This window comes from Phyllostomus hastatus, unplaced genomic scaffold (genome assembly GCF_019186645.2).
Source record: "Phyllostomus hastatus isolate PE091 unplaced genomic scaffold, TTU_PhHast_1.1 phas_contig_80, whole genome shotgun sequence".
In the NCBI taxonomy this organism is placed as follows: Eukaryota; Metazoa; Chordata; class Mammalia; order Chiroptera; family Phyllostomidae; genus Phyllostomus; species Phyllostomus hastatus.
In genome coordinates this window covers 17865560-17891159 of record NW_025333960.1, presented here as the reverse complement: position 1 = coordinate 17891159, position 25600 = coordinate 17865560, and the positions used below count along the sequence as shown (strand labels likewise).

General features: G+C 35.9%; 1 protein-coding gene across 2 annotated transcripts in view; it reads left to right on the top strand.

Annotated features, from left to right (window-relative positions):
* Positions 1–25600, top strand: part of ROCK1 (Rho associated coiled-coil containing protein kinase 1) — a 153772-nt gene that overhangs the window by 108377 nt on the left and 19795 nt on the right. For both annotated transcript variants that reach the window (XM_045849708.1, XM_045849707.1), the window contains exons 17-23: positions 1580–1686; positions 2853–3003; positions 9069–9229; positions 10841–11025; positions 12615–12684; positions 13361–13455; positions 17651–17816. In XM_045849708.1, the coding sequence (XP_045705664.1) occupies positions 1580–1686; positions 2853–3003; positions 9069–9229; positions 10841–11025; positions 12615–12684; positions 13361–13455; positions 17651–17816 (935 nt within the window). The remainder of the gene's footprint in view (positions 1–1579; positions 1687–2852; positions 3004–9068; positions 9230–10840; positions 11026–12614; positions 12685–13360; positions 13456–17650; positions 17817–25600) is intronic.

Here is a 25600-nt window from a genome sequence, read left to right as displayed (position 1 = left end):
TCTTAGTCATTTTAAAGATTTTATTTATTCATTTCTGGAGAGAGGAGAAGGGAGGGAGAAAAATAGGCAGAGAAACATCAATGTGAGATTGATTGCCTCTTGAGCAACCCTGAGACCTGGCCCACAACCCAGGTATGTGCACTGACTGGGAATCGAACCAGTGACCATTTGTTTCGAAGGCTGACACTCAGTCCACTTTGTCTTATTTGGGAGTTGGTTTATATAAACTTCATGAAAAATTTAGTTTAATCTAAGTATACTATTTTTGTATGGATTTTTAAAACATATACTATGAGAAAAGGAGGAGATCGTTTTTAATACCACTTGAACCTAAACATCTTGCCACTTTTGCTTTCTCTTTCTCCATACAAACATACATACATACTTTGTATTTTTGCCAAGTCATTTGAAAGAAACTGGCAGTTGTTTCTTTCTCATATGTGGACAAATGCCACTATTGTGTGTGCATGTGTGTGTATGTGTAAAATTGTTGCATTGCTGTCTAGCAGATAAGCATTTTCAGGTGCCAAAGATTTTAATATTCATTTGTTCACTAAAGGACTACTTAAGACACATTAAAATATAGGAAGCAGGCAGTGAAGACTTAGGCAAGTACAAGTTAAACACTAAACTTTAAGAAGTACAAAATTTTTTCTGGTCCTTCATTTCCCTGCCAAGTCCTAGGCCACTTTGTGGTTTTTTGTTTTGTTTTGATTCTTTGTTTTTTTTTTAACATTTTATTTATTTTTAGAGAGAGGGGAAGGGAGAGGGAGAGAAACATCGATGCGCAAGGAAAACATCGATCAGTTGTTTCTCACTTGTCCTCAACCAGGGACCTGGCCCACAACCCAAGCATGTGCCCTGACCTGTAATTGAACCTGTGACCTTTCGGTTCACGGGACAACACCCAGCCCACTGAGCCACAGCAGTGAGGGCCTAGGCTACTTTGAATCACAAAGTAAGAAAATAGATTCTGGCTTTTGAACTAGACCATGTAATAATAATCATTTTTGTTAAATTGGATATGTATTAAATGTGTGTGTTTTAAATACTTACACATTAAAAATCTTAAAACCCAAAGCATGTTGTGAGGAGATTACTAACTATGAATTGATGCTATTACATGGCATGAGCCTTAGGTGGGTTAAAACTAAACATTGTCAGAATATTTGAATTCCTTAAAACTTAGTTTTCTATAAAAAATGGAGTTTGGCTCCATTAAATTTAAGAGTGATTAAACACTTTTAGAATGTCTGGCACATAAAAAGCACTTAAATACTTGTCTTAATTAACTAAAGTATCTAATTCCTAAAATCATAGAAATAGCAGTGAATAGACTCAAGTCTGATTTCTGGACCAAGCTCAAGCTCCATCTCTTTGACCATTTGTGAAATAAAGAATATGTACTAGATAATCTCCAATTAGCATTAACATTTTTTATTGTATATTGTAGTTTATGTATTACCAAGAAAACAATTTAACCTGATCAGAAAATTTAAAACTTTTTTTTATATTAATGGTCATGCAGAACAAAAAGATCTGTTTTAATGACTAACTTGAACTTTTTCTCACTTGATAGCACGAATTACATCTTTACAAGAGGAGGTGAAGCATCTCAAACATAATCTTGAAAGAGTAGAAGGAGAAAGAAAAGAGGCTCAGGAAATGCTTAATCATTCAGAAAAGGTAAATGATTTAACATTACGAATTATGAGATAGTATTTACTAGTTACCAAATCTTATAAGGTAGTTTTATAAAATAGCATTCATTCCTAATGTTTATATATTATGTTTCTAAAAATTTTATGGTTGATCAGTTGGTTGTATCGGGCTGGTATATGTGTCCTAATTAGGCCTTTTCATTGTGTCATTTTTGTTTTTACCCTTGAAGGGTATTAGTTGTTTGATATTGTCTAATCACAAATTGCTTTGGTTTGGAAATACATTTTCATCAGAATTTTTTCTCTTTTTTGTTGTACATGGGTATGATGAAGGTGCTGAGCCTTATTACTATCCTTATGAAGAAGGAAAACCAAAGGATCATGTATACTTTTTTCCATTTTGTTGGTAGGAATTAGCAAAAGAGAGAATGCACAAAGTGATTGGCCTTTACATGTAGAATTTTCTTAATCGGAAATATCATTGGTTATCCTCTGCTCCTGCCTTGCTTAAAAAAAAAAAAAAACACAGATTAAATAGATAATATGCAGATCTAGCTGTCACTTTTTTGATGCCTTGCTGAAATGTTGCAGGTTTACTAGATCCTCAGATAAATAATGAGAAAATCTATCAGTTATCTTGTCCTTTGTACATGTTTTGTGACAAGCAAAGTAGTTTTTTGATGTCTAAGCCTGGTGTAAATGTAGAAATAGAATGAAAGAAGGAAGAGTAGAAGAATCACCCAAATAGAAATGAAATACATTTCGACTTGACCTTTCATCAAAGCAACATAAATCTCAGTACAGATACAAATGTATATAGAGATGATTTGTTGTTTAAAAAAGTGGTAGCAAAAATTATTTTATGAATTCTGATCCTAGCAATTAACCCTTTTAATGTAATCGCCACCTCAATCTTGCCCTACCATCAGCCATAGCTGATGATTCTAATAGGACGGGTTAGTGTTGTGGGCAAAGAAAAGGTAACATTTTGCTTTTAAGTTTGTATGATGTGAAATATATAAGAAAGTTTAAAAATTAACTTAAGTCCTAAATAAAAATATTTCAGAAAGGTGATGTCACATTTCAGGCCAGTTGATTCATATATTATTTCTTGTGGGATATTAAATAATGTAAGATTAATAATGTGTCTTTTGTATAGTATGTTATATGACTGTCCATCTCATTTTACAGGAAAAGAATAATTTAGAGATAGATTTAAACTATAAGCTTAAATCATTACAACAACGGTTAGAACAAGAGGTAAATGAACATAAAGTAACCAAAGCTCGTTTAACTGACAAACATCAGTCCCTTGAAGAAGCAAAGTCTGTTGCAATGTATGGTAAGTGTCAGTTTTAATATTTTCTACATGATTCGTTTTTAAATAATACCTACAAAAATTTTGATTTTGATCAAAATTTTACTTTATAGTAGTACAAATTCTTAAACATTACAAACAATGATCTAGGAGAAGGACATCATCTACCATTTTTTGTGGATACCTTTTTATTTTTATTTTTTTTTAATTCTTCCTCAAGGATACATTTATTGATTTTAGAGAGAGAAGAAGAGTGGGGGAGAGAGAAACAGAAGCATCCATGTGAAAAAGACATCAATCGCTACCTCCTGTATGTGCCCCAACTGGGGATTGAACCTGCAACTGAGCCATGTGCCCTGTCCGGGGATAAAACCCACATCCTTTCAATGCAAGGGATGATGCTCCAACCAACTGAGCCACACCAGCCAGGACAGGATACCTTCCTTTTTTTTTTTCCTTTTTTTTATTCTGTAATAATTACCCCTTTATTAAGAAATTTTTTTAGTTCTTTTTTTTTATTGTTGCTCAGTTGCAGTTGTCGCACCTTTTTTCCCATTGCTCTCCCCTGTCCCATCCTCCCCCACTTCCACAGTCAATTCCCCCATTGTCCATGCCTATGAGTCCTCTGTTCAAGTGCCTTTATTTGCCCCTTCCCCTGCTTTCCCCCATTATCTGCCCCCCACCCCAGTCACTGTCAGTTTGTTCTTTATTTCCATGTCTCTGGTTTTGTTCATTTTTATAAAATAACAATTTTACCTTCTAGTTTCCTCATTCCACCACCCTATACTACCCTCTACTCCCTATAAAAGTCAGTGGAATTGCTCTTTTTTCCCAGTTTTTCAGTTAATTTTCTTACCAATCTATTCTGGAACTTACTATCTGCTAATTCATCTGCTTTCCTGCTGTGTACCCTCATTTTTCTCATTTCTGTGTAATTCCACTGTATTAGCCCTCTAAACACAACCTTAGATCAGATCAACCAGCCACTTTCTTCATTTTATATAGTTCTTCAGATGGGTGTCAGTCCAATGCATTATCTCCTACTACAGTTGAGCTGTCATTTTTTTTAGTATATTACTCATGAGTTCCTTCTCTTATTTCTTTTCTTGAGCTTCCTATGCCATTTCTTTATTACTCCATTTTTAGGTGAACATTTCTTCTATTTCAAAAAGAAATCATGAAAGCATAGGTGTGAATTTCTTAAAATCTAGTTCTCTTAATTTAATCAACCTATCCTACTTCTTTACCCATCTTCAATACCTTCCCTGTCATCTTAGAGGGGGGTGATCCTTTTCCTGTCTTAGCTGATATGTTCTAGCTATACTCAGGTCCAGTCTCTTATCTTATTTTAACTTATTACAGTAGTCCCCCCACTTCCATCCATTGATTTCACTTCTGTTTCAGTTACCCATGGTCATCTGAGGTCCAAAAATTTTAAGTGGAAGATTCTAGGAATAAACAGTTCGTAAGTTTTCAGTTTTGTGCTGTTCTGAGTATTACAATGAAATCTCACAATGTCCTGCTCCATTCCTCAAGGATGTGAGCCATTCTTCCCCCCCCCGCCCCCTCAGTGTATCGACTCTATACGTTCCACCTGTTAGTCTTGGTTATAAGACCCACTGTTGCAGTATTTCAGTGCTTATGTTTAAGTAACCCTTATTTTACTTAATAATGACCTCAAAGCACAAGAGTAGTGACCCTGGCAATTCAGATGTGCCAAAGAGAAGCCATAAAGTGCTTGTTACATACTGTCAGAAGGTTAGTAATAGCCTAAATGCTACATCATAATACTTAACGGCATGCACCTCACTTCATTGCATAGGGATTTTATCATTTCACATCATCACAAGAAGGGTGAATATAGTACAATAAGATATTTTCAAAGAAACAGAGATCACATCCATCTAACTTTTTTTGTAGTATATTGTTACAATTGTTCTATATTATTTGTAGATAGTGTTAATCTCTTACTGTGCCTAATTTATTAATTAAACTTTATTATAGGATGTGTATAATTTAATGTTTTTAAAAGGCCACTCCTACTTCATCCACCTCACTGCTGTGTGGTGAATGCTTTTGAGAGAGGTAACAAAGGAAGATCAACTAGAAGGCTATAGGGCAGGGGTGTCAAACTCATTTTCACCAGGGGCCACATCAGCTTCGTGGTTGCTGTCAAAGGACTGAATGTAATTTTAGGACTGCATAAATATAATTACTCCTTAACAGTTAAGTGAGAGCTCAGCGCTGCTGCCAGGTAGAAATAAGGTGCCAGGCCAAATAAAACAAAGTGGAGGGCCGGATTTGGCCCACGGGCCTTGTGCTTGCCACCTGTGCTCTAGGGTATAGTCACTGGTAATAGTAAAACTGAAAAGAATTAGAGATACAGAGGACAAGATTTGGTGACAAAATGAATGGAAAGAGGAAAAGGAGGAATCAAGAAAGACTCAGACTTTTAATTTGAATAGCTGGATGTATGTTAATATATTTTGACATTGAGATGATGGGTAGGAGTGGTTTGGGAAGGGAGGGAGATGATGGAATCTTTTAAGATATGTTAACTTTGAAAAGCATGTTTGACATGTAGGTGGTGATGTCAAATAGTCAATTGTATGTAATAAGTGTGAAGCCTAGGGTAGAGGGGCCATACACACGTGGCCATCTGAAGACCATGATGAAATCAGTGAAGGGAAGAATAAGGTCAGAAGAGAAGAATCATAATGGAACCTTAAGGCAGTCTAACATTTGGAGGTCAGGTAGAAGAGGAGAAACCAACAAAAGAAAGAGCAGCCAAACAGATAACAAAAACCAAGAGAATATGATATCAGAAGCTTGAAAAGTAAAGCATTGGAATAATGAAGTGGTTCAGTATATTGAATTCTGTTAAGTTCAGCAAAGATGGAGACAGATATTGTATATATTGTGAATTTTTTGCAAGATAGATGTCATTGGTTAACATACAAGTAGGAGTTTAAGTGGAATGGTGGAGATAGAAGCCAAATTGTAAAGAGATAAATGTGTAGCAGGTGAGGCACTGGAGATAGTTAGTGTAGGTAACTTTCTGAAGTTTGACAATGAACAGAGATGGGTGGTAGCTGAAGAGGGATATGAGATTAGTAGAGGATATTTAAGGAGACAATAGATTATTAGCTTCATGGGAATGATTCAGTTGGGAGGAAGAAATTCTTGAGAAAGGAAAGAGATGAAATACTTGAAGGAACAAAGTCTGGAACAGAAGCAGATGGATTTATGTTTGATTAGAGAGATGGGAATAGAAGTAATGATTTTTGTTTAAGTATATTTTATTGATTATGCTATTATAGTTGTCCCATTTTTTCTCCCCTTTATTCCCTTGTGCTCTGCACCCCCTCTCACCAGCATTCCCCCTATTTTCTATCTACCATTTATGCTACTTATTCCCTGTATCTTTTCCCCCATTCCCCTCCTCTCCGTCCCCAATGATCACCCTCCATGTGATCTCCATTTCTGTGAATCTGTACCTGTTCTAGTTGTTTGCTTAGATTGTTTTTTAGGTTCAGTTGTTGACAGTTTTGTATTTGTTGTCATTTTACTGTTCATAGTTTTGATCTTCTTTTTCTTAGATAAGTCCCTTTAACATTTCAGATAATAAGGGCTTGGTGATGATGAACTCTAACTTGACCTTATCTGGGAAGGACTTTATCTGCCCTTCCATTCTAAATGATAGCTTTGCTGGATAGAGAAATCTTGGATATAGGTCCTTGCCTTTCATGACTTGGAATACTTCTTTCCAGCCCTTTCTCACCTGCAAGGTTTCTTTTGAGAAATCAGCTATAGTTGTATAGGAAGTCCTTTGTAGGTAACTGTCTCCTTTTCTCTTGCTGCTTTTAAGATTCTCTCCTTGTCTTTAATCTTGGCTAATGTAATTATGATGTGCCTTGGTGTGTGCTTCCTTGGATACAGCTTCTTTGGTGCTCTCTGAGCTTCCTAGACTTCCTGGAAGTCTATTTCCTTTGCCAGATTGGGGAAGTTCTCCTTCATTATTTTTTCAATTTCTTGATCTTCCTCCTCTCTTTCTGGCACCCCTATGATTCAGGTGTTGGAATGTTTAAAATTGTCCCTGAGGTTCCTAAGCCTCTTCTCATTTTTTTGAATTCTTGTTTCTTCATTCTGTTCTGGTCGAATATTTCTTTCATTCCTATGCTCCAAACTGTTGATTTCAGTTCCAGTTTCCTTCCCTTCACTTGGTTTCTTCTATATTTTTCTTTATTTCACTTTGGATAGCCTTCGCTTCTTCCTCTATTTTGCAACCATACTTAACCATTTATGTGAGCATCCTGATTACCAGTGTAATGAACTCCACATTTGATAGGCCGGCTCTCTCTTCATCGCTTAGTTCTATTTTGGGAGTTTGATCTGTTCTTCCATTTTGGCCACATTACTTTGTCTTAGTGCACCTGTTATGTTGTAAGAGGTGGAGCCATAGGTATTAGCCAGGGCAGGGCAACCCACGTTGTGGCACTGTCTGTAGGGTAGGAGTCGGAGAGGGAACAATGCTGCTTGCTCAGCTCTTGGCTGGCTTTCAGTCACTTCCCCAGTTACCCACAAGCAGATTATGCTCTTTCAGGTACTGATTCCCAGGTGGGTGGTTTTGTGTATGTTCTAGGACCCTGTGGGTCTCTCCAGCAAATTCTCCTGTGACGCTGGGAGTTTCTCCTGCCACCACAACTGCCACTGGTTTTTACAGCCAGAGGTTTTGAGGCTTGCTTTTTCCATGCTGTAACCTTGGGTTGCATGGTCTGTCTTGCTCCCCAGTTGTTCCTCCCAGTTTATTCACAAGCAAATGTGGGGCAGCCAATTCTACCAGCCACCGACTTGCCACATGTTCTCTCTGCCCCCAGTGTCTGTCTCTGCCCCTCCTACCGGTCTGAGTGAATGTTTCTTCTTTAACTCCTCAGTTTTTGGACTCCCATACAGTTTGATTTTCTAGCAGTCCTGGCTACTTTTTGTTTTTAAATTTGTTGTTGTCCTTGTTTTTGTTGTGCGAGGAGGCAAAGTGTATCTGCCTGTGCCTCTGTCTTGACTAGAAATAAGTCATGATTGTATTGGTGCAGCTAAGTTTATAGGTTTGGGGAAAAAGATGAGGAACTTTCTTTCTAATGTTTTCTTTTTGTCATCCAGTTGACAGTCTCTGAGAGTGGGAAAGCAGACTTAATAAGTTTGCATGTTGTTGGTGTAATTTACTGATTGCAAGGTCATGCAAAAGTTATTAACCTCTCAAAATCTTTGTTACCATATCTCAGAAAAGGAACCTCACTGTAGACTAATAATTTCTGGTAAAAATTAAAATAGATGTTATACAGTACCACCATGGAATCTTGTTTATCTGAGTTGCATAAAGTAGAATTCCTAACTTCAGTCTCCCGAAACTTTTCTGTAACAGTACAAGGTATAGATTAATAACCATGACCTATTTTTCAGCTTTTATCTGAGCTACATCCATCTTTCTCTTTAGCTGTTCTCCCTGTCTTTTTTCCTAGCTCTAGTTTTTCACCTTGTGGTTTGAAAATGGCACTGATAATCTCTCAAATCATTGCACAAAGGATTTAGAAGATTTTATTTTATTACTTTATTATATTTTATAACTTTCTTTCTTTAGAGATCTCACTATATAAATTATTCAAATAACATTAAGACTTCTATAATGAATTGCTTTATTAGAGTTCCAGGATGAAAACAAGGATATTTGGTACCAGCTTGTCTTACACACCCCGTGAAAGTGGAAAGTAATAAAGTAGTCCTGGCCAGGTATTCATTTGATTCAAGCATTGTCCTGCTACACCAAGGATGCTGGCTTAATCCCTGGTCAGGACACATACAAGAATCCATCAATGAATAAATACAGAAATAAGTAGAACAACAGATTGATCCCTCCCTCTTCCCCTCTCTAACTCTCCCAGTCTGCCTCTCTCCCCCTCTTACTGTCTCCTCCTCTTCTTTTCCCTCTCCCTTCCTCTCTCTCTAAAGTCAAAAAAATAAAAATTAAGGGGAAAAAAAGAAAAATAATGAAGTAATGTCTTTGTTTAAATGTATGTTTGCAACTTTTTTTTCAGAGATGGAAAAAAAGCTAAAGGAAGAGAGAGAAGCTCGAGAGAAGGCTGAAAATAGGGTTGTTCAGATTGAGAAACAGTGTTCCATGCTAGATGTTGATCTGAAACAGTCTCAGCAGAAGCTCGAGCATTTGACTGAGAGTAAAGAGAGAATGGAGGATGAAGTAAGAAAAAGTACTGATTTTGTTCATCTATAAAAGAGAAAGAGTCACATGTTATATCTGAAAAGTATCTATAATTTAAACAACATGGTGGAAATTGGAATGAAATAACACATATATACACACATAGATAGATAGATAGATAGATAGCTCTGTGTATATATAGAGCTGTGTTCTATATATAGAGAACTGCTCTGTGGTCACCACTGTATCTCTCTCTCTCAGAACTTTTATCTTCAAAGAGTTATTAAACATTTACACTATAGGATCTGTACCATTTTGCACTGTGACAGTACAACTGTGTAGAAGTGTCATAGCACCTCCCCTGAAGAAACTTACCATCTACTTTAAAATAAACAAACAAACAAACAAACAAAAAAGCCTGTCTTTATTGTAAAGTATTCTATAATCCCAAAGAGAAGCATTGCTGTTGGATTTCCCAAAAAAAGTGTTAAACTGCAGCCTTGACTGGCTTAGATTGATAGAAATCACTGGGTACACATTTACAAAGCAGTAAATAAAAAGACAAAATGACATTATATCCTGTGTGTGTTTTAGAAATTACTTATAAGGTGAAAATAATTAGTCCGCATATGTAAATTAGAGGAGAGAAAGAGAAGACCAAAATAATCAGGAGACTTCACAAAGGAGGGATGAAACATTACCATTATTTTAAAGGTTAAGAAAGACCTCAAAAGTTAATAGTTTGAGAGTCAGAAGCCTGAGTTGCTGGAGGGAATATTATCAGTGAAGATAACAGCAAAAGAGTGATTACTAAGTGCTTAAAAGAAAGGTAAGTGAGGAACAAAAGGGACTCCATCTGACCAGAGAATAAGAGACATGTTGATTAGTGAAGAGAGAAACTTGGGAACCAAAGTATTAATAGTCTTTTAAACTTAAAATGGAAGATAGAAGTGAAAAGACTCTTTTAGGGAAACTCATCTGGTAGTAGTATATATAATAACTGAGAAAGAAGAGAAATTAGAGATACCTATTAGAGTCAGCATGCAGGAAGAATGTATATTAAAAATTTGAAATGTAATATTTAGTCACTTAAAATATTTTTGTCCATCTGTTATCCACCTGCTTCTGTGCTGAATAATATTGGAATGGTCTTGACTTTTGTGGAACTTAACAGTCCAGAGGGAAAGATAGTCATGACATATATTTAAAAGAAGAATCAGTGAGTACTGGAGGGGTATAATGTCTCATCACATCTAGGAGTTAAGGAAGGCCTCAAAAACTTTGGAGGGTTATAAACTAACACAAACACTTATAAATGAACCAGTAAATTTAAGTGCATCTTAGGAAGTTGCCCCTCAAAGTGGCTTTTATACTCAATCTTCTATTCCAGAATTTCCATACAGGTTAGAGTAGAAAGAAACCAAATTTTCCCCATTGCACCAAGGTCTTATATCTGAAATTTGGGGGTTAATTTGACTTAATTAAATCCTAAAGTAATAAACACATAGAATAATAGATACTTTAGAATACTGATATTCTCTACTATTTGTATAAGGTATGACAATGTACTTGTGATTTGATTGTATTCTTTAAATAATATCTAATAAATTTAAAGACATTTAAGATCACAGTCATTTTTCTCATTCATAGGTTAAGACTCTCACCTTGCAGTTGGAGCAGGAATCAAATAAGCGACTATTGTTACAAAATGAATTGAAGACTCAAGCATTTGAGGCAGATAATTTAAAAGGTCTAGAAAAGCAGATGAAACAGGAAATAAATACTTTATTGGAAGCGAAGCGATTATTAGAATTTGAGTTAGCTCAGCTTACAAAGTAAGTCTCAAATATAATATTTTTTATTTCTTTTTGTACTCAGTTCAGCATTGCCTGTGTGTTTGATATTTTATGTGTTCATAGATGCATACTTAGGATTTGTTGAAAGGAAGACTTAAACATTTAGAAATAAAATAATTTACTTACGAAGAAAGTTTACAAGAGAGTTCAGGCTTTAGAAGGACAGGCTTACTAAATAAAAAATACAGGTATTTAAAGGAAGAAAAGAGGATATTATCAAGGCTGCTTGTTTACATTAAATCTGTTTAGGGAGGGAAAAACAGTATTCTCATGATTTTTATGTCCACAAAATTTGTTGTTTTTTTTTTTTTCACATTTGAGTTACAAAAAACAGGGATAAACTTTTTCTTAAGGATTCCATACCTTATAGGAAATGTTCAAGGTTTACTTTAGAAACTAGACATGATGTGAATTAGAGAATTGGACATGATGACCCTTTATTTGTTTGTTTTGCTTTGTTCCTTTGGTTCATGTCAGAATGCAAAGTGCCTTTTTTCTCCTTTTATTCTGAGATCTGATGTGCCTGCTTACTTGAAATGGAGACAAAGCAAGGTGTGAGCAATTGCTTTCAGAACTTGTATAAGGACATGCTCCAAAAATTTAGTATCATGAGTGGATATATCCTGTACCAAGCCATGTGTGTTTATTTACTCCAGATTTATGTTACAGTATCAAATTCATTTGCCAGCTTAATTTATAACACAATGATTCTTGGATAAAATGTCATTTTGATTTTGTTGGATTTATATTGATGAAATTCTTTTCCCCTTTTAGAGTCACTATTCTCACCAAGTAATGTTTTATACTTTTCTTCTCCCAAAATAACTTTAACTCAGTAGTCATTGAACTTTTACTATGCACTTTCTGTCAACCATATATGCCTTATTAGATGCTGTAAATACAAACCTATTAATATTTAATATAAAAATGTAGCAGCTGCAGATGGAATTACTCATTTTTGAAAAGCTGTGTCTGTGGATCACATTGTGTCTGTCTTTTTGAGTCTGTTCCTCTCTATTCAAATTGTGTTTTAGACATGTAGTTAGTTTTCTGTTTCTTTTCCTCCCTTCCATTTCCTACTGATTTCTACCACCCCACCCCCTGCCTGGTTGTTAATTGGCCAAAATGTATAGTACTGACTTATTTTTATTATGTATTAAATATTTTAATGTCCTTTGCTTTTCATGGTTTACTTACTCCATAAGACTTTTTAAATGTTCCCCTAAAAATGCTTTTCTCTATAAAAATTTACCAGAGTCACTTTTATTTTTGCAACTAGCATTTATCCACAATTAATATTCTTCTGAAAGTGATCTTTGTTAGAAAAGGGTTCACTCTGCTTTGCATAGTATCATTTCATAAGGAGCAAAATGGAACCAGACAATATGGCCTAACCAAATAAAGTGATACTAACCAAGTAAAGTAATACTGCATAATAAAGTAGGATTTTTTTAAACAAAGGTCACTTTAGTAAACCTTTTTATTTTACCACCTTTAGCAAACAAAGAATGATATAAAGTCTGCTATAAATAAGAGCATGTGTTGACTATTTTCTCTTTTATCTGAAGACAATATAGAGGAAATGAAGGACAGATGCGGGAACTACAAGATCAGCTTGAAGCTGAGCAGTATTTCTCGGTGAGAATCATTTTAACATATAGACTGTTTCAAGACCTGACTTAAAACAAAATTTGGGTTATTAGCATGAATGCTAATTCTTTTTAAAATGACTGTGTGAAGTGGTTGTTTTCCTTTTTATATCTCCATTTCCACATTTTATTTCTGAATGTGAGTTCTTTTTTTTTTTTAAGTTGTAAAAAAATTACCATTTTTGTGCAAATAATTTCCAGAATTGCCATTCAAACTCTAGAGCTACATATGAGACTTTGTTAAGGGTTCTGCCTGCCTGGTAGCAAGTTCAGGTTGTTTACAGTACCAGTATTATCATGTGTGATTCATATATACATATTATAGTAGCCTACAAACATATATTTGTTCCAGAGTTTTTTCGTCTTTGACTCTATATGCATTTTATGCATCTGTTTTGCTTTTTCTCTATAAAAATCACTCTGACTTTTACTTGTTGCAGGCTAAGTTACTTTTACTACTAGTGTTGATGAGCATTTATAGCTTTGAGGCTTTATTGAAGCCTCTGAAGTTTTTCTTTTGGTTGCCAATCTTGTGCTCTACCATTTAAATACTTGGGAGTGGAATTGTTGAATCATATATTAGTTGTTTAGCTTTATAAGAAACTATCAACTGTTTTTTAACTCACTCTAAACACTTATTTTTTTTCCTATCACTTGTTTTGCAGACACTCTATAAAACCCAAGTAAAGGAACTTAAGGAAGAAATTGAAGAAAAAAACAGAGAAAGTTTAAAGAAAATACAGGACCTACAAAATGAGAAGTATGTTCACTTTACTTTAGAACAAGAATCAGTATTATAGCAAAACGTTCTTAACTTGAAGTGTAAAGATAGAGAGTAGTTGTGTTATTATCCTGATGGCAGTGATATAGTTATAGCAAATCATGTTGGGTTAATTCAAAACAAATCAAACTAAATTAGGCTAAAGTTTACCTTTATTGTGAAGAAATAATTTACTACATTAACACTATCGCACTTATACAAAGATTCAGTAAACTGACACTAAAATTGTTTCCAAGGGCTTCTTAATTTTCAAACATCTGTTTGTGTATAAATAGTTCAGGCTGTATTTGCAAGTCCTTTTAAGTTAGGTAAAGGTATTTAATGTCTTCCTCATGTGTGCTTTGCATGTGTGCTTAGGGCCTTAGAAAGAGAAGATCTCCTAAAGCTACTTAAGTGTAACAAATTCTCATAGCTAGTGTCAAAGCAGACACTAGAACTTCTGACATTGTTATATTCTCTTTTGATGTAACCACCCTTAAAAGAAATTTAAAAATTTAACTTTTACTGTTGAAGCAAACAAATAACATAAAATAATAAAACATGTATAGTTATATGAATTGTATGACAAATATCACTATAACTACCACCCATGGAAGAGATGGAACTTTATTTTCACCACAGAATTCCACTATACCCCCTCTCTAGTTATACCATTTTCCCTTCCCACCACAAGAGTAATTATTATCCTAACACTTATTTGTTGAAAGAATTGGATCATTTGCCCTTTATAGTTTTTCTCAGTTGTGATTTTGTTGATTCTTTTTCCATAGTTAATTAAATAGTTTTATCCTCCTTTTGTGTTTCCTGCAAATCAGGGGTTAAATCTACAGCTGTGCTGTCCAGTGTGGTAGCCACTAGTCACATGTCACCATTTAAATTTAAACTTTAATCCATTTAAATAAAGTAAAACTTTAGTTCATCACGTGTACTGGTTACATTTCAGATGCTTAATAGTCACATGTAGTTAGTGTCTGCCATATTGGACAACACAGGTGTAGAACATTCCATCACTGTAGAAAATTTAATTGGACATCCCTAATCTGGAGGCTTAACAAATTCAGATCTGATTTATCGAGGGGACAAGACTGCTTCATACAGAACTTTGTAATGTCTGGTTTCCTGTTTGTGTTATTAGCAGCTGTTGACCCTCATTCTTAGATCCTCAATACATTAGCTGGAGTCTGAAGGAGGTACAAAGTTACGTTTCCTGGTTAGTCTCTGTGACAGTGATAAGACTCCTGTTGTATAGTCAGTGGCCTGTCATTCATACTGTATTTACAGTGTAATATGTAATTGCAGGTTGTGGCCATTCAATGTGATGGGGAACCCAATCCACTACGGGCTGTCTTGTTTTAGAGGATTAACATGTTTGCCTTTGTTTGCTCTATTTAAAAGAAAATGTATACATATATATATTTTTTTAAGATTTTATTTATCTGTTTTTAGAGAGAGGGATAGAGAGGGAGAAAGAGAGGAAGAGAGACATCGATTAGTCACTTCACACATGTTCCCAAATGGAGACCTGACCCACAATCTAGGCATGTGCCCTGACTGGGAATTAAACTTGTGACCTCTTGGTTTGTGGGACGATGCCCAACCCACTGAGCCACACTACTCAGGGCAAAAGAAATATGTTGATCATTACTATTGTGCTAACTACTCTACTTCATGCCAGTGATATAATTATTAGTAAGTTATGGTTCTTACTTTCAAGTGCTTCAGAATCTAGGCCAGAGACAGATAAAATTAATGCAGATAACTATGACAAAGTACTCTTGGAACATATCAAAGGGATATACCTCATCTTACCATGTGGGATTCAGAGAACATTTCCCAGGTGACAATGAAGAAAAAGAAGAATTTACCAGGGAATGGAATATGGGGAAAGGAGAAATATAGGCAAAAGGCAAAAGCCAACCTGTAATTTGGATAACAGCAAATGGCTTGGTTTGCAGGTAGGGAGACAGTTGGTGACAGGTAATACTAGAGAGATAAACCTGAGTCAGATTACAAAGGTCCTTGTGTATCAAGCTAAAGAGTTTTGAATTATCCAACACTGAAGAGTGGGAAGTTTTGTTTTCGTTGTTCTCTTGCATATCCACATCATACAGATCACTCCCTACTTGTTCTTATCTAGCCTCACAACTTTAAATACCATTAGTGTACTGGTATACTCTCCCCTGAATTCCAGACTTTTATATTCAGCTGTCTATTTTATCTCTCTCTTGAGTTTTAATAAGCATCTCATATGTAACATGTCCAGAAAAAATTCCTTATTTCCTCACATTGCCAAACTGCTCCTCGCTGTCTTTTTCAATTTCAGTGTTAGCCCTTCTATTATTCCCAGTTATTTCATTCAAAAACTTGAAGTCATCTTAGACTCTTCTTTTTTTCTCATTTTCTACGTGCAATCCATCAATAAATTCTCCTAACTATAAATAAAAAATATGCCCAGAATCTGATCAGTTCATGAGTACCATTACCAATCCCATCCAAAATATCATTTCCAATCTTGATTATTTCAGTACTTTCCTACCTGGTGTTTCCTTGACTCTGCCATTGTCCCACAGAAAGTACTCAGAAATTTTGTTTGAATCAGAGAATAGATGTACAACTTTCCCACTCTGATATCCTTCCCATGTCTCATTTAAGTATGCTCAAGTTTCTGCTATCTTTAAAAACATCTTGACATAGCAGCCAGAAATTTTAAAAAAGGGCATTCAGAATAAAATCCAAAGTCCCCATATTGTTTTAGAGAGCCTTATAATGTGTGTTCATCTCCCTACTACCTCCTGTCTCCTCTTACTATCTCTCTCACAACTTTCCTCAGTCTCTTACTCTACTCATATTAGTTTCCTTCAGACCAACTTCTGGGCTTTTTTTATGTAATGGTTTCCTCTGCCTAACACTGTGTTCCCAGATATCTACATGGCTTACTCTCTGATTTCATATCTCTTTTCAAATGTTAACATAGCAAAAGGGATTCCTTGATTACCCTATATAAAATAATGACCATATTTTATGTAGAAACCACATTCTTCCATTTTTTTTTATTCTTTTCTAGCATACTATATATTGTTCATTCTAACACCTTTTATTCTCTATGGCATAGTATATACTACTTTTTTTTTTTTTTCTAATGGCCTGTGTCTCCTCGTTAATGTGTGCTTTCTGGGGTCAGCAACTATATTACTGATACATGCCTTAATTCCTAAAACAGGGTTTGGCACATGGTAGTATTCAGATAAAAATTGATTGAATAAATGAATGTTCTCCCTTTTTTAAAATTAATTAATTTAATTATATATTTATTTTTAGTTCTAAAGGATACAATCATGTACAGAATAGCTTATTGAAGAGAGGCTCTTTGGAAAAAGAGCAGGCAAACTGGAGTGATCTGGTCCTGATTTGAATGTCAGTTCTGAAAAATCTCAAAATGAAATTCCAAGGAGCATTCCCAGAATAGTTTATAGTAGTTTGCAAATCTATTTATAAGTCTTCATAACCTCCTTGAATTTCAGAGCTAGAAGGGACTTCAAAAATAATTTAGTTTAACTGTCTTATTTTTACAGATTTAATTAAGTTGAGCTCCAGGAAGTGTGAAGAATGTGCCCAATGTCCCTGTCCAATTAGTGATAGAACAGGGATAAGGGCTTAAGTCTGGCCTCCAGACTTACAAGTCAGTATGCCATGCTACTTTCCATTCCAAATCCAAAACAAATTCCTTTTCAAAAGTAGACTGCTTGCCATTGCTTTATTACCTATCTTAGTTAAACACAGTAGCTGGTACAAGATTAAAGAGTTCTTTTTTTCTTTAATTTTTCAAAATGATAACTTACATTTAATAGAAAGTTGGTAATGGATTCAGTTTATTTTAGGCAATAAAAATTATTTTTATCATTTAGTGTGTTTTTTAACTAACATAAGCTTCATTCATTATTTAAAAATTAAGAGCTCAGACTCTATCATGGATGTAGGATGTACTAAATCTCAGGTTCTAGAAGAGTTCATTTTGAGCTCACTCTTTGAGTTCACATGATTTCATCAATCAGGAGAATGTGGCAATCACTATGCAAGGGTGAAGAAGTTGTAAATTGTGCTTTTATGCATATGGTTAAGTTGGAAGAATAAACTGAATTTGTTTGTATCCATTTCTCTTATAAATCTATTGCAGAGAAACTCTTGCTACTCAGTTGGATCTAGCAGAAACAAAAGCTGAGTCTGAGCAATTGGCTCGAGGGCTTTTAGAAGAACAGTACTTCGAATTGACCCAAGAAAGCAAGAAAGCTGCTTCAAGAAATAGACAAGAAATTACAGACAAAGATCACACTCTTAGCCGGGTAAGTAGTGATAGTCAGGTAAGTTATATGACTAAAAATTTAAATTAAAATAGTTTACAGCTTAAAGTCTAGTGTGAATGTGTGTGCATGTGTAGTTACTTCTGTACAGTGGTCAGTCTGTGTTCATGTGTACAATAGTTTATATAATTCAAAACAAAATAAGAATTGACACTTTATTCAGTGTATTGGGTTTTTTTCTTCTTCTGGCTATAGATCTTAATATATTTTATGTGAAGAAATGCTTAGTTTAAATTCATTTGTTGTGTTATCTTAATATATCAGAACTGATTTTATGACCAGAATTCTGTAAAGTTAAAAGAAACTAATTTGGGATGAGGAATTCTTTGTGAGTATCTATAATCCATTGTAGAAATATAAGTACTATAGTTACTTATTCCTGAAATTTATACTTTAGTCTAAAATAGACCATAGGTTTAGAAAGGGGAGTTAGAGAGATATTTCTTCTTTTGAAGACACCATCAAGTGCTCTGGTATAAGCAAAACTGGGTTCACATCCCAGTTTTGTCCCTAAGAAGTGACATTGTCTTGGCCATTTTCTTTAACTCTTCCAAGCCTCAGATTCTTTATAAAATAGAAGTAATAAGACTACTACACAGGATTTTTATGAAGATTAAATTAAATGATAGACATAGAATGGTGACTACCTTCTAAAAGTAGTCAACATTTTAATTTTTTATTATATTTTATTGTTTATGCTTTTACAGTTGTCCCATATTTGCCCCCCTTTTTCCCTTTAGCCAGCCTCCCCAGCTTCCTCAGGCAATACCCACACCATTGTCCATGTCCATGGGTTCTGCATTTATGTTCTTTGTCTACTCTATTCCCTGTGCTATATTTTAGATCTCCACAACTATTCTGTAACTGCCAATTTGTACTTCTTAATCCCTTCACCATTTTTACCTACTCCCCTGACCCCCACTGTATCTGGCAATGATCAAAACATTCTTTGTGTCTATAATTCTGTTTCTGTTCTGCTTGTTTATTTTGTTTTTTAAATTCAACTGTTGATACACATGTATTTATTGCCATTTTATTCCTCATTTTTAAAAAGATTTTAATTAATTTAATTTTTTTTTTCATTTTTACAGTTTTCTTTTACTCCCATCCCAGCCCACCCATTCAGCGCTCCCCTCCTCCCTCCCATTTACACCCACCCCTAGTTTTTTTTCAAATTACTCTTTTTCTTTTTTTTGAGTATTTATTTATTTTTTATTTTTTAAGCTTCTTTCACTTTTTTTTAAGATTTATTTATTTTTAGAGAGGGACGGGAGGGAGGGAGGGAGAGAGAGAGGGAGAGGGAGAAGGAGAGAGGGAGAGAGGGAGAGAGAGAGAGACAGAGACATCAATGTGCGGTTGCAGGGGGCCATGGCCTGCAACCCAGGCATGTGCCCTGACTGGACATCAAACCTGCGATGCTTTGGTTTGCAGCCCGCACTCAATCCACTGAGCTATGGTAGCCAGGGTTTCCACTTGCCCCTAGTTTTTATCCATGTGTCCTTTATACTCATTCCTGTAAACCCTTCCCCTTTTCCCCTGAAATTCCCGCTCCTCTCCCCTCTGAACTCTGTCAGTCTGTTTTTTATTTCAGTGTCTTTGGTTATATTTTGCTTGTTTCTTTGTTTTGTTGTTTAGGTTCCTGTTAAAGGTGAGATCATATGGTATTTGTCTTTCACTGCCTGGCTTATTTCGATTAGCGTAATACTTCCCAGTTGCACCCATGCTGTTGCAAAGGGTAGGAGCTCCTTCTTTCTTTCTGCTGCATAGGATTCCATTGTGAAAATGTAGCATAGTTTTTTGATCCACTCATTTACTGATGGGCATCTAGGTTGCTTCCAGCACTTAGCTATTGTAAATTGTGCTTCTACGAACATTGGGGTGCATAGGTTCTTTTGGATTGGTGTTTTAGGGTTCTTAGGATATAATCCTAGCAGTGGAATTGCTGGGTCAAAAGGCAGATCCATTTTTAGTTTTCTGAGAAAATTCCCTACTGTTTTCCATAGTGGTTGTACCAGTCTGCAATCCCACCAACAGTGTACTGGGGTCCCCTTTTCACCACAACCTCTCCAACACTTGTTTGTTTATGATGGCCATTCTGACTAGTGTGAAGTGGTATCTCATTGTGGTTTTAATTTGCATCTCTCTGAAAGCTAGCGATATTGAGCATCTTTTCATATGTTTCTGGATCCTCTGTATGTCCTTCTTGGAGAAGTGTCTGTTCAAGTCCTTTTCCCATTTTTTAATTGGGTTGCTTGTCTTCTTAGAGTGGAGTCTTGTGAGTTCTTTATGTATTTTGGAGATCAAATCCTTGTCTGAGGTATCACTGGCGAATATGTTTTCCCATACAGTTGGTTCTCTTTTTATTCTAATACTATTTTCTTTAGCTGTGCAGAAGCTTTTTATTTTTATGAGATCCCCTTTGTTTATTCTTTTTTTTATGTCTCTTGCTCTGGGGGACGTATCAGTAAAAATGTTTTTGCGTGAAATATCTGAGATTTTCCTGCCTATGTTTTCCTCTAGGACTTTAATGGTGACATGACTTATATTTAAGTCTTTTATCCACCTTGAATTTATTTTTGTATATGGTGTAAGTTGGTGCTCGAGTTTCATTTTTTTGCATGTAGCTGTCCAGTTCTCCCAACACCATTTGTTGAAGAGACTGTTTTTACTCCATTTTATGTTGCTGCCCCCTTTGTCAATGTTAGTTGACCGTAGAGACTTGGGTTTATTTATGGGCTCTCTGTTCTGTTCCATTGGTCCATGTGCCTGTTTTTATGCCAGTACCAGGCTGTTTTGATTACAGTGGCCTTGTAATACAGTTTGGTATCAGGTATTGTGATCCCTCCTACTTTGCTTTTCTTTCTCAAAATTGCAGCAGCTATTCAGGGCCATTTATGGTTCCATATAAATTTTTGAAGTGTTTGTTCTGTGTCTGTGAAATATGCCATTGGTACTTTAATAGGAATTGCATTGAATGTGTAAATTGCTTTGGGTATGGACATTTTGATGATGTTAATTCTTCCTATCCATGAACACGGTATATGTTTCAATTTGTTTGTGTCTTCCTTGATTTCTTTCCTCAGTGTTATGTAGTTTTCTGAATACAGGTCTTTTACCTCTTTGGTTAGGTTTATTCCTAGATATTTTATTCTTCTTTTTGCTATATCAAATGGGATTTTTTTTCCCTGATTTCTGCTTCTGCTGTTTCATTGATGGTGTACAGAAATGCCTTTGATTTCTGGATATTGACTTTGTATCCTGCTGTTTTGCCAAATTCATTTATTAGGTCAAGCAGTTTTTTGGCTGAGTCTATAGGATTTTCTATGTATACTATCACGTCATCTGCAAACAGTGACAGTTTTGTTTCCTCCTTTCCGATTTGGATGCCTTTTATTTCTTTTTCTTGTTTGATCACTGTGGCTAAAACTTCCAATACTATATTGAATAGAAGTGGTGAAAATGGACAGCCTTGTCTTGTTCCTGATCTTAGTGGAAAAGATTTTCGTTTTTGCCCATTGAGAATGATGTTGGCTGTAGGTCTCTCATATATAGCCTTTATTATGTTGAGGAATGCTCCCTTTATTCCCACTTTGCTGAGTGTTTTTATCAAAAATGGGTGTTGTGCCTTATCAAATGCTTTTTCTGCATCTATTGATATTATCATGTGATTTTTCTCTTTGCTTTTGTTTATGTGATGTATTACATTTACTGATTTGTGAATATTGAACCATCCTTGCATCCTTGGGATGAATCCCACTTGGTCATGGTGTATGATCTTTCTAATGTATTGTTGGATGCAGTTTGGCAATATTTTGTTGAGGATTTTAGCATCTATGTACATCAGTGATATTGGCCTGAAGTTTTCTTTCTTTGTTGTGTCTTTATCTCATTTGGGGATTAGGATGATGCTGGCTTCATAAAAAGAGTTTGGGAGTCTTCCATGTTTTTGGATTTTTTGGAATAGTCTGTAAAGGATAGGGATTAGCTCTTCCTTAAATGCTTTGTACAATTCTCCTGTGAAACCATCTGGACCCGGACTTTTGTGTGTTGGGAGTTTTTTTATTACTGCTTCAATTTCATCTGCTGTTATTGGTCTGTTTGGGCTTTCTGCTTCCTTTTTTTGAGTTTTGGAAGATTATATTTTTCTAGAAATTTGTCCATTTCACCTAGGTTTTCAAATTTCTTGGCATACAGTTCTTCATAGTAATTTCTTAGAATCCTTTGTATTTCTGTGGTATCTGTTGTAATCTCTCTGTAATTTCTGATTGTGTTTATTTGGGTCTTCTCTCTTTTTTTCTTGATGAGTCTGCTGAAAGGCTTGTCAATTTTGTTTATCTTTTCAAAGAACCAGCTCTTGGATTCATTGATCCTTAGAATTGTGCTTTTAGTCTTTATGTCATTTAATTCTGCTCTGATCTTGGTTATTTCCTTCCTTCTACTTGCTCTGGGCTGTCTTTGTTGTTGTTCCTCGAGTTCTTGTAGACGTAGAGTTATGTTGTTTGTTTGAAATGTTTGTATCTTTTTTAGGTAGGCCTGTATCGCTATGAACTTCCCTCTCAGGACTGCCTTGGCTGTGTCCCATAAATTTTGGGTTGTTGTGAGTTCATTTTCATTTGTTTCCAGAAACTTTTTGATTTCTTCCCTTATTTCATTCTTGACCCATTCATGGTTTAATAGCATGCTATTCAATCTCCATAATTTTTAGTGTTTCGGGTTTCTTCCCTTGGGGTTGGTTTCTAGTTTCTGTCCCTTGTGGTCAGAGAAAATGCTTGGTATAATTTCAATTTTCTTAAATTTGTTGAGGCTTGCTTTGTGTCCTATCATGTGTTCTGTCTTTGAAAATGTTCCATGTGCATTTGAAAAGAATGTGTGTTTTGCTTCTTTGGGATGAAGGGCTCTATATATATCACTTAAGTCCATTTCCTCTAGAGCATTGTTCAATGCCACAGTATCTTTGTTGATAATTTTGTTTGGAAGATCTATCCATTTTTGACAGCGGGGTGTTAAAATCCCCTACTATAATTGTGTTGCTGTCAATATCCTTCTTAAAGTCCTCTAAGATTTTCTTGATGTATTTGGGTGCTCCTATGTTGGGTGCATATATATTTACAATATTTATGTCTTGGTGGATTCTTCCCTTGAGTATTATGAAGTGACCTTCTGGGTCGTTCTTTATGGCCCTTTTTTGGAAGTCTGTTTTGTCTGATATGAGTATTGCTACCCTAGCTTTTATTCCTGACCATTTGCTTGGAAAATTTGTTTCCAGCCCTTCACTTTTAGTCTATGTAGATCTTTTGTCCTGAGGTGGGTCTCTTGTAGGCAACATATGTGTGGGTCATGCATTCTTACCCATTCAGCTATTCTATGTTTTTTGATTGGAGCATTTAATCCATTTACGTTTAAGGTTATTATTGATAGGTACTTATTCATTGCCATTTTCATACCTGTGTCCCTCCCTCCCTCCCTCCTTCTCTTTCTCTCTCTTCTTTCCTTAAAGCAGTCCCTTTAGCATCTCTTGCAGCGCAGGTTTGGTGGAGGTGTATTCTTTTAGATTTCTTTTGTCTGGAAAGCTTCTTATTTGGCCTTCTATCTTGATTGAGAGCCTTGCTGGATGAAGTGGCCTTGGTTGTAGACCTCTGGTTCTCATTACTTGGAATATTTCTTGCCATTCTCTTCTGGCCTGGAGTGTTTCCATTGAGAAGTCAGCTGCTAACCTTATTGGGGCCCCCTTGTATGTTATTTCCTGTTTCTCCCTCGCTGCCTTTAAGATTCTCTCTTTGTCTTGGTATTTTGCCATTTTAATTATATATCTTGAAGTGACTCTCTTTGGGTTCCTCTTGATTGGAACTCTCTGTGTTTCCTAGATTTGTGTGGCTTTTTCTCTCATCAAATTAGAGAAGTTTTCCTTCATCACTTTTTCAAGTAGGTGTTCTATCCCTTGCTCTTCCTCTTCTCCTTCTGGTATCCCTGTTATACGGATATTATTACATTTTATTGCCTTGCATTTTTCTTAATCCCTCTTTATTCTTTCTGAGCTTCTTTTCCTTTTCTTGCTCTTTCTGCATGTTTTCTTCTACTTTGTCCTCTAGCTCGCCGATCCAATCTTCTGCTTCATCGGTCCTGTTTTTCATTCCTTCTACTGTATTCAGTTCAGAAATTGTATTCTTCATTTCCTCTTCGCCCTTCGATTATAAATGATACCTTTGCTGGGTAGCGTAATCTTGGTTGTAAGTCCTTGCTTTTCATGACTTTGGATATTTCTTGCCCATCCCTTCTAGCCTGTAAAGCTTCTTTTGAGAAATCAGCTGACAGTCTTATGGGGGCTCCCTTGTAGGTAAATAACTGCTTTTCTTTTGCTGCTTTTAAAATTCTCTCTTTGTATTTAATTTTTGGCATTTTAATTATGACATGGCCTGGAGTGAGCCTCTTTGGGTCCATCTTGTTTGGGACTCTGTTCTTTATGGACTTGTATGTCTATTTTCTTCACCAAGTTAGGGAAGTTTTCTTTCATTATTTTTTCAAATAGACTTCAATTTCTTGCTCTTTCTCTTCTCCTTCCGGCACCCCTAAGATGTGAGTATTGGTGTGCTTATCGTTGTCTCCAAGGCGCCTTAGGCTGCCCTCATTTTCTTGGATTCTTTTTTCTTCTTGCTGTTCTGATTGGGTTTGTTAGTTTGTTTGTTTTTGTCTTTTTTTTTTTTTTTTGCTTCCTTAGGTTCTAAATCGCTGATTTGATTCTTGGCTTCATCCACTCTACTGTTGATTCCCTGTAAATTTTTCTTTATTTCAATTAGGGTGTCCTTCATTTCTAACTGGATCTTTTTTATGCTGTTGAGCTCCTTTCTGAGTTCCTTGAGTATCCTGATAACTAGTGTTTTAAACTCTGTATCTGAGAGATTGCTTTTCTCCATTTTGTTTAGTTCTTTTTATGGAGGTTTGTTCTGTTCTTTCATTTGGGCCATGTTTGTTTATCTCCTCATTTTGGCAACCTCCCTGTGTTTGTTTTTATGTATTAGGTAGAGCTACTTTGTCTCCTAGAGTTGAAAGAGTAGTTTAATGTAGTAAGTGTTCTGTAGGGTCCAGTGGCACAGCTTTCCCTAATTCCCAAGCTGGGTACTCAAGGTACACCCACTGGGTGGGGTGTGTACATCCTCCCTTTGTAGTTAATCCTTGATTGATGTTGCCATGTCCAAGGTCAGCCACTGCTTGTCTCTGCAGGGTCACACAGCATTAGCTACAAAGTTATCTGCAGATTGCTGCTACTTGTGCTGGTCTTGGAGGTGCCCAAGAGGCCAAGCTGTGAACCAAAGCCGTTTGCTGCTTATGCCAGCCTGGGGCCATGTAGTAAGATGTAGGGGGCGTGCCAAAGCCAGATGGTACTTGTTTGAGAGAATTTAGGAAATTTGAAGCATGGGCCAAGACAAGCCATTCACATGGAAAAGCCACTGAAAACAGCTTGGGTGGGTCTGAAAGTTGCGTAGGGAAATAACCAGGGTGGGGCAGTGTGAGGCAGGTTGATGGAGCCTTAGATATAACACTCTCATGCTGACTCTGTTGGGGGCAGGGCTCATAAAAGGAACAATGGCCTTTGCCAGCACTTCTGTCTGGGAGAAAGCTGCCCCACAGCTCTCGCCCTAATGCCAGACAATTCAGTTCCTCTCCATATGTTTGGTCTCTTCAAGAGGAAATGCTTGCCATTTGAACAGTTTCTGTCTTCTACAGCTTCAGTCCCTTCTAGTTTTATAGCCAGAAGTTGTGGAGACTTA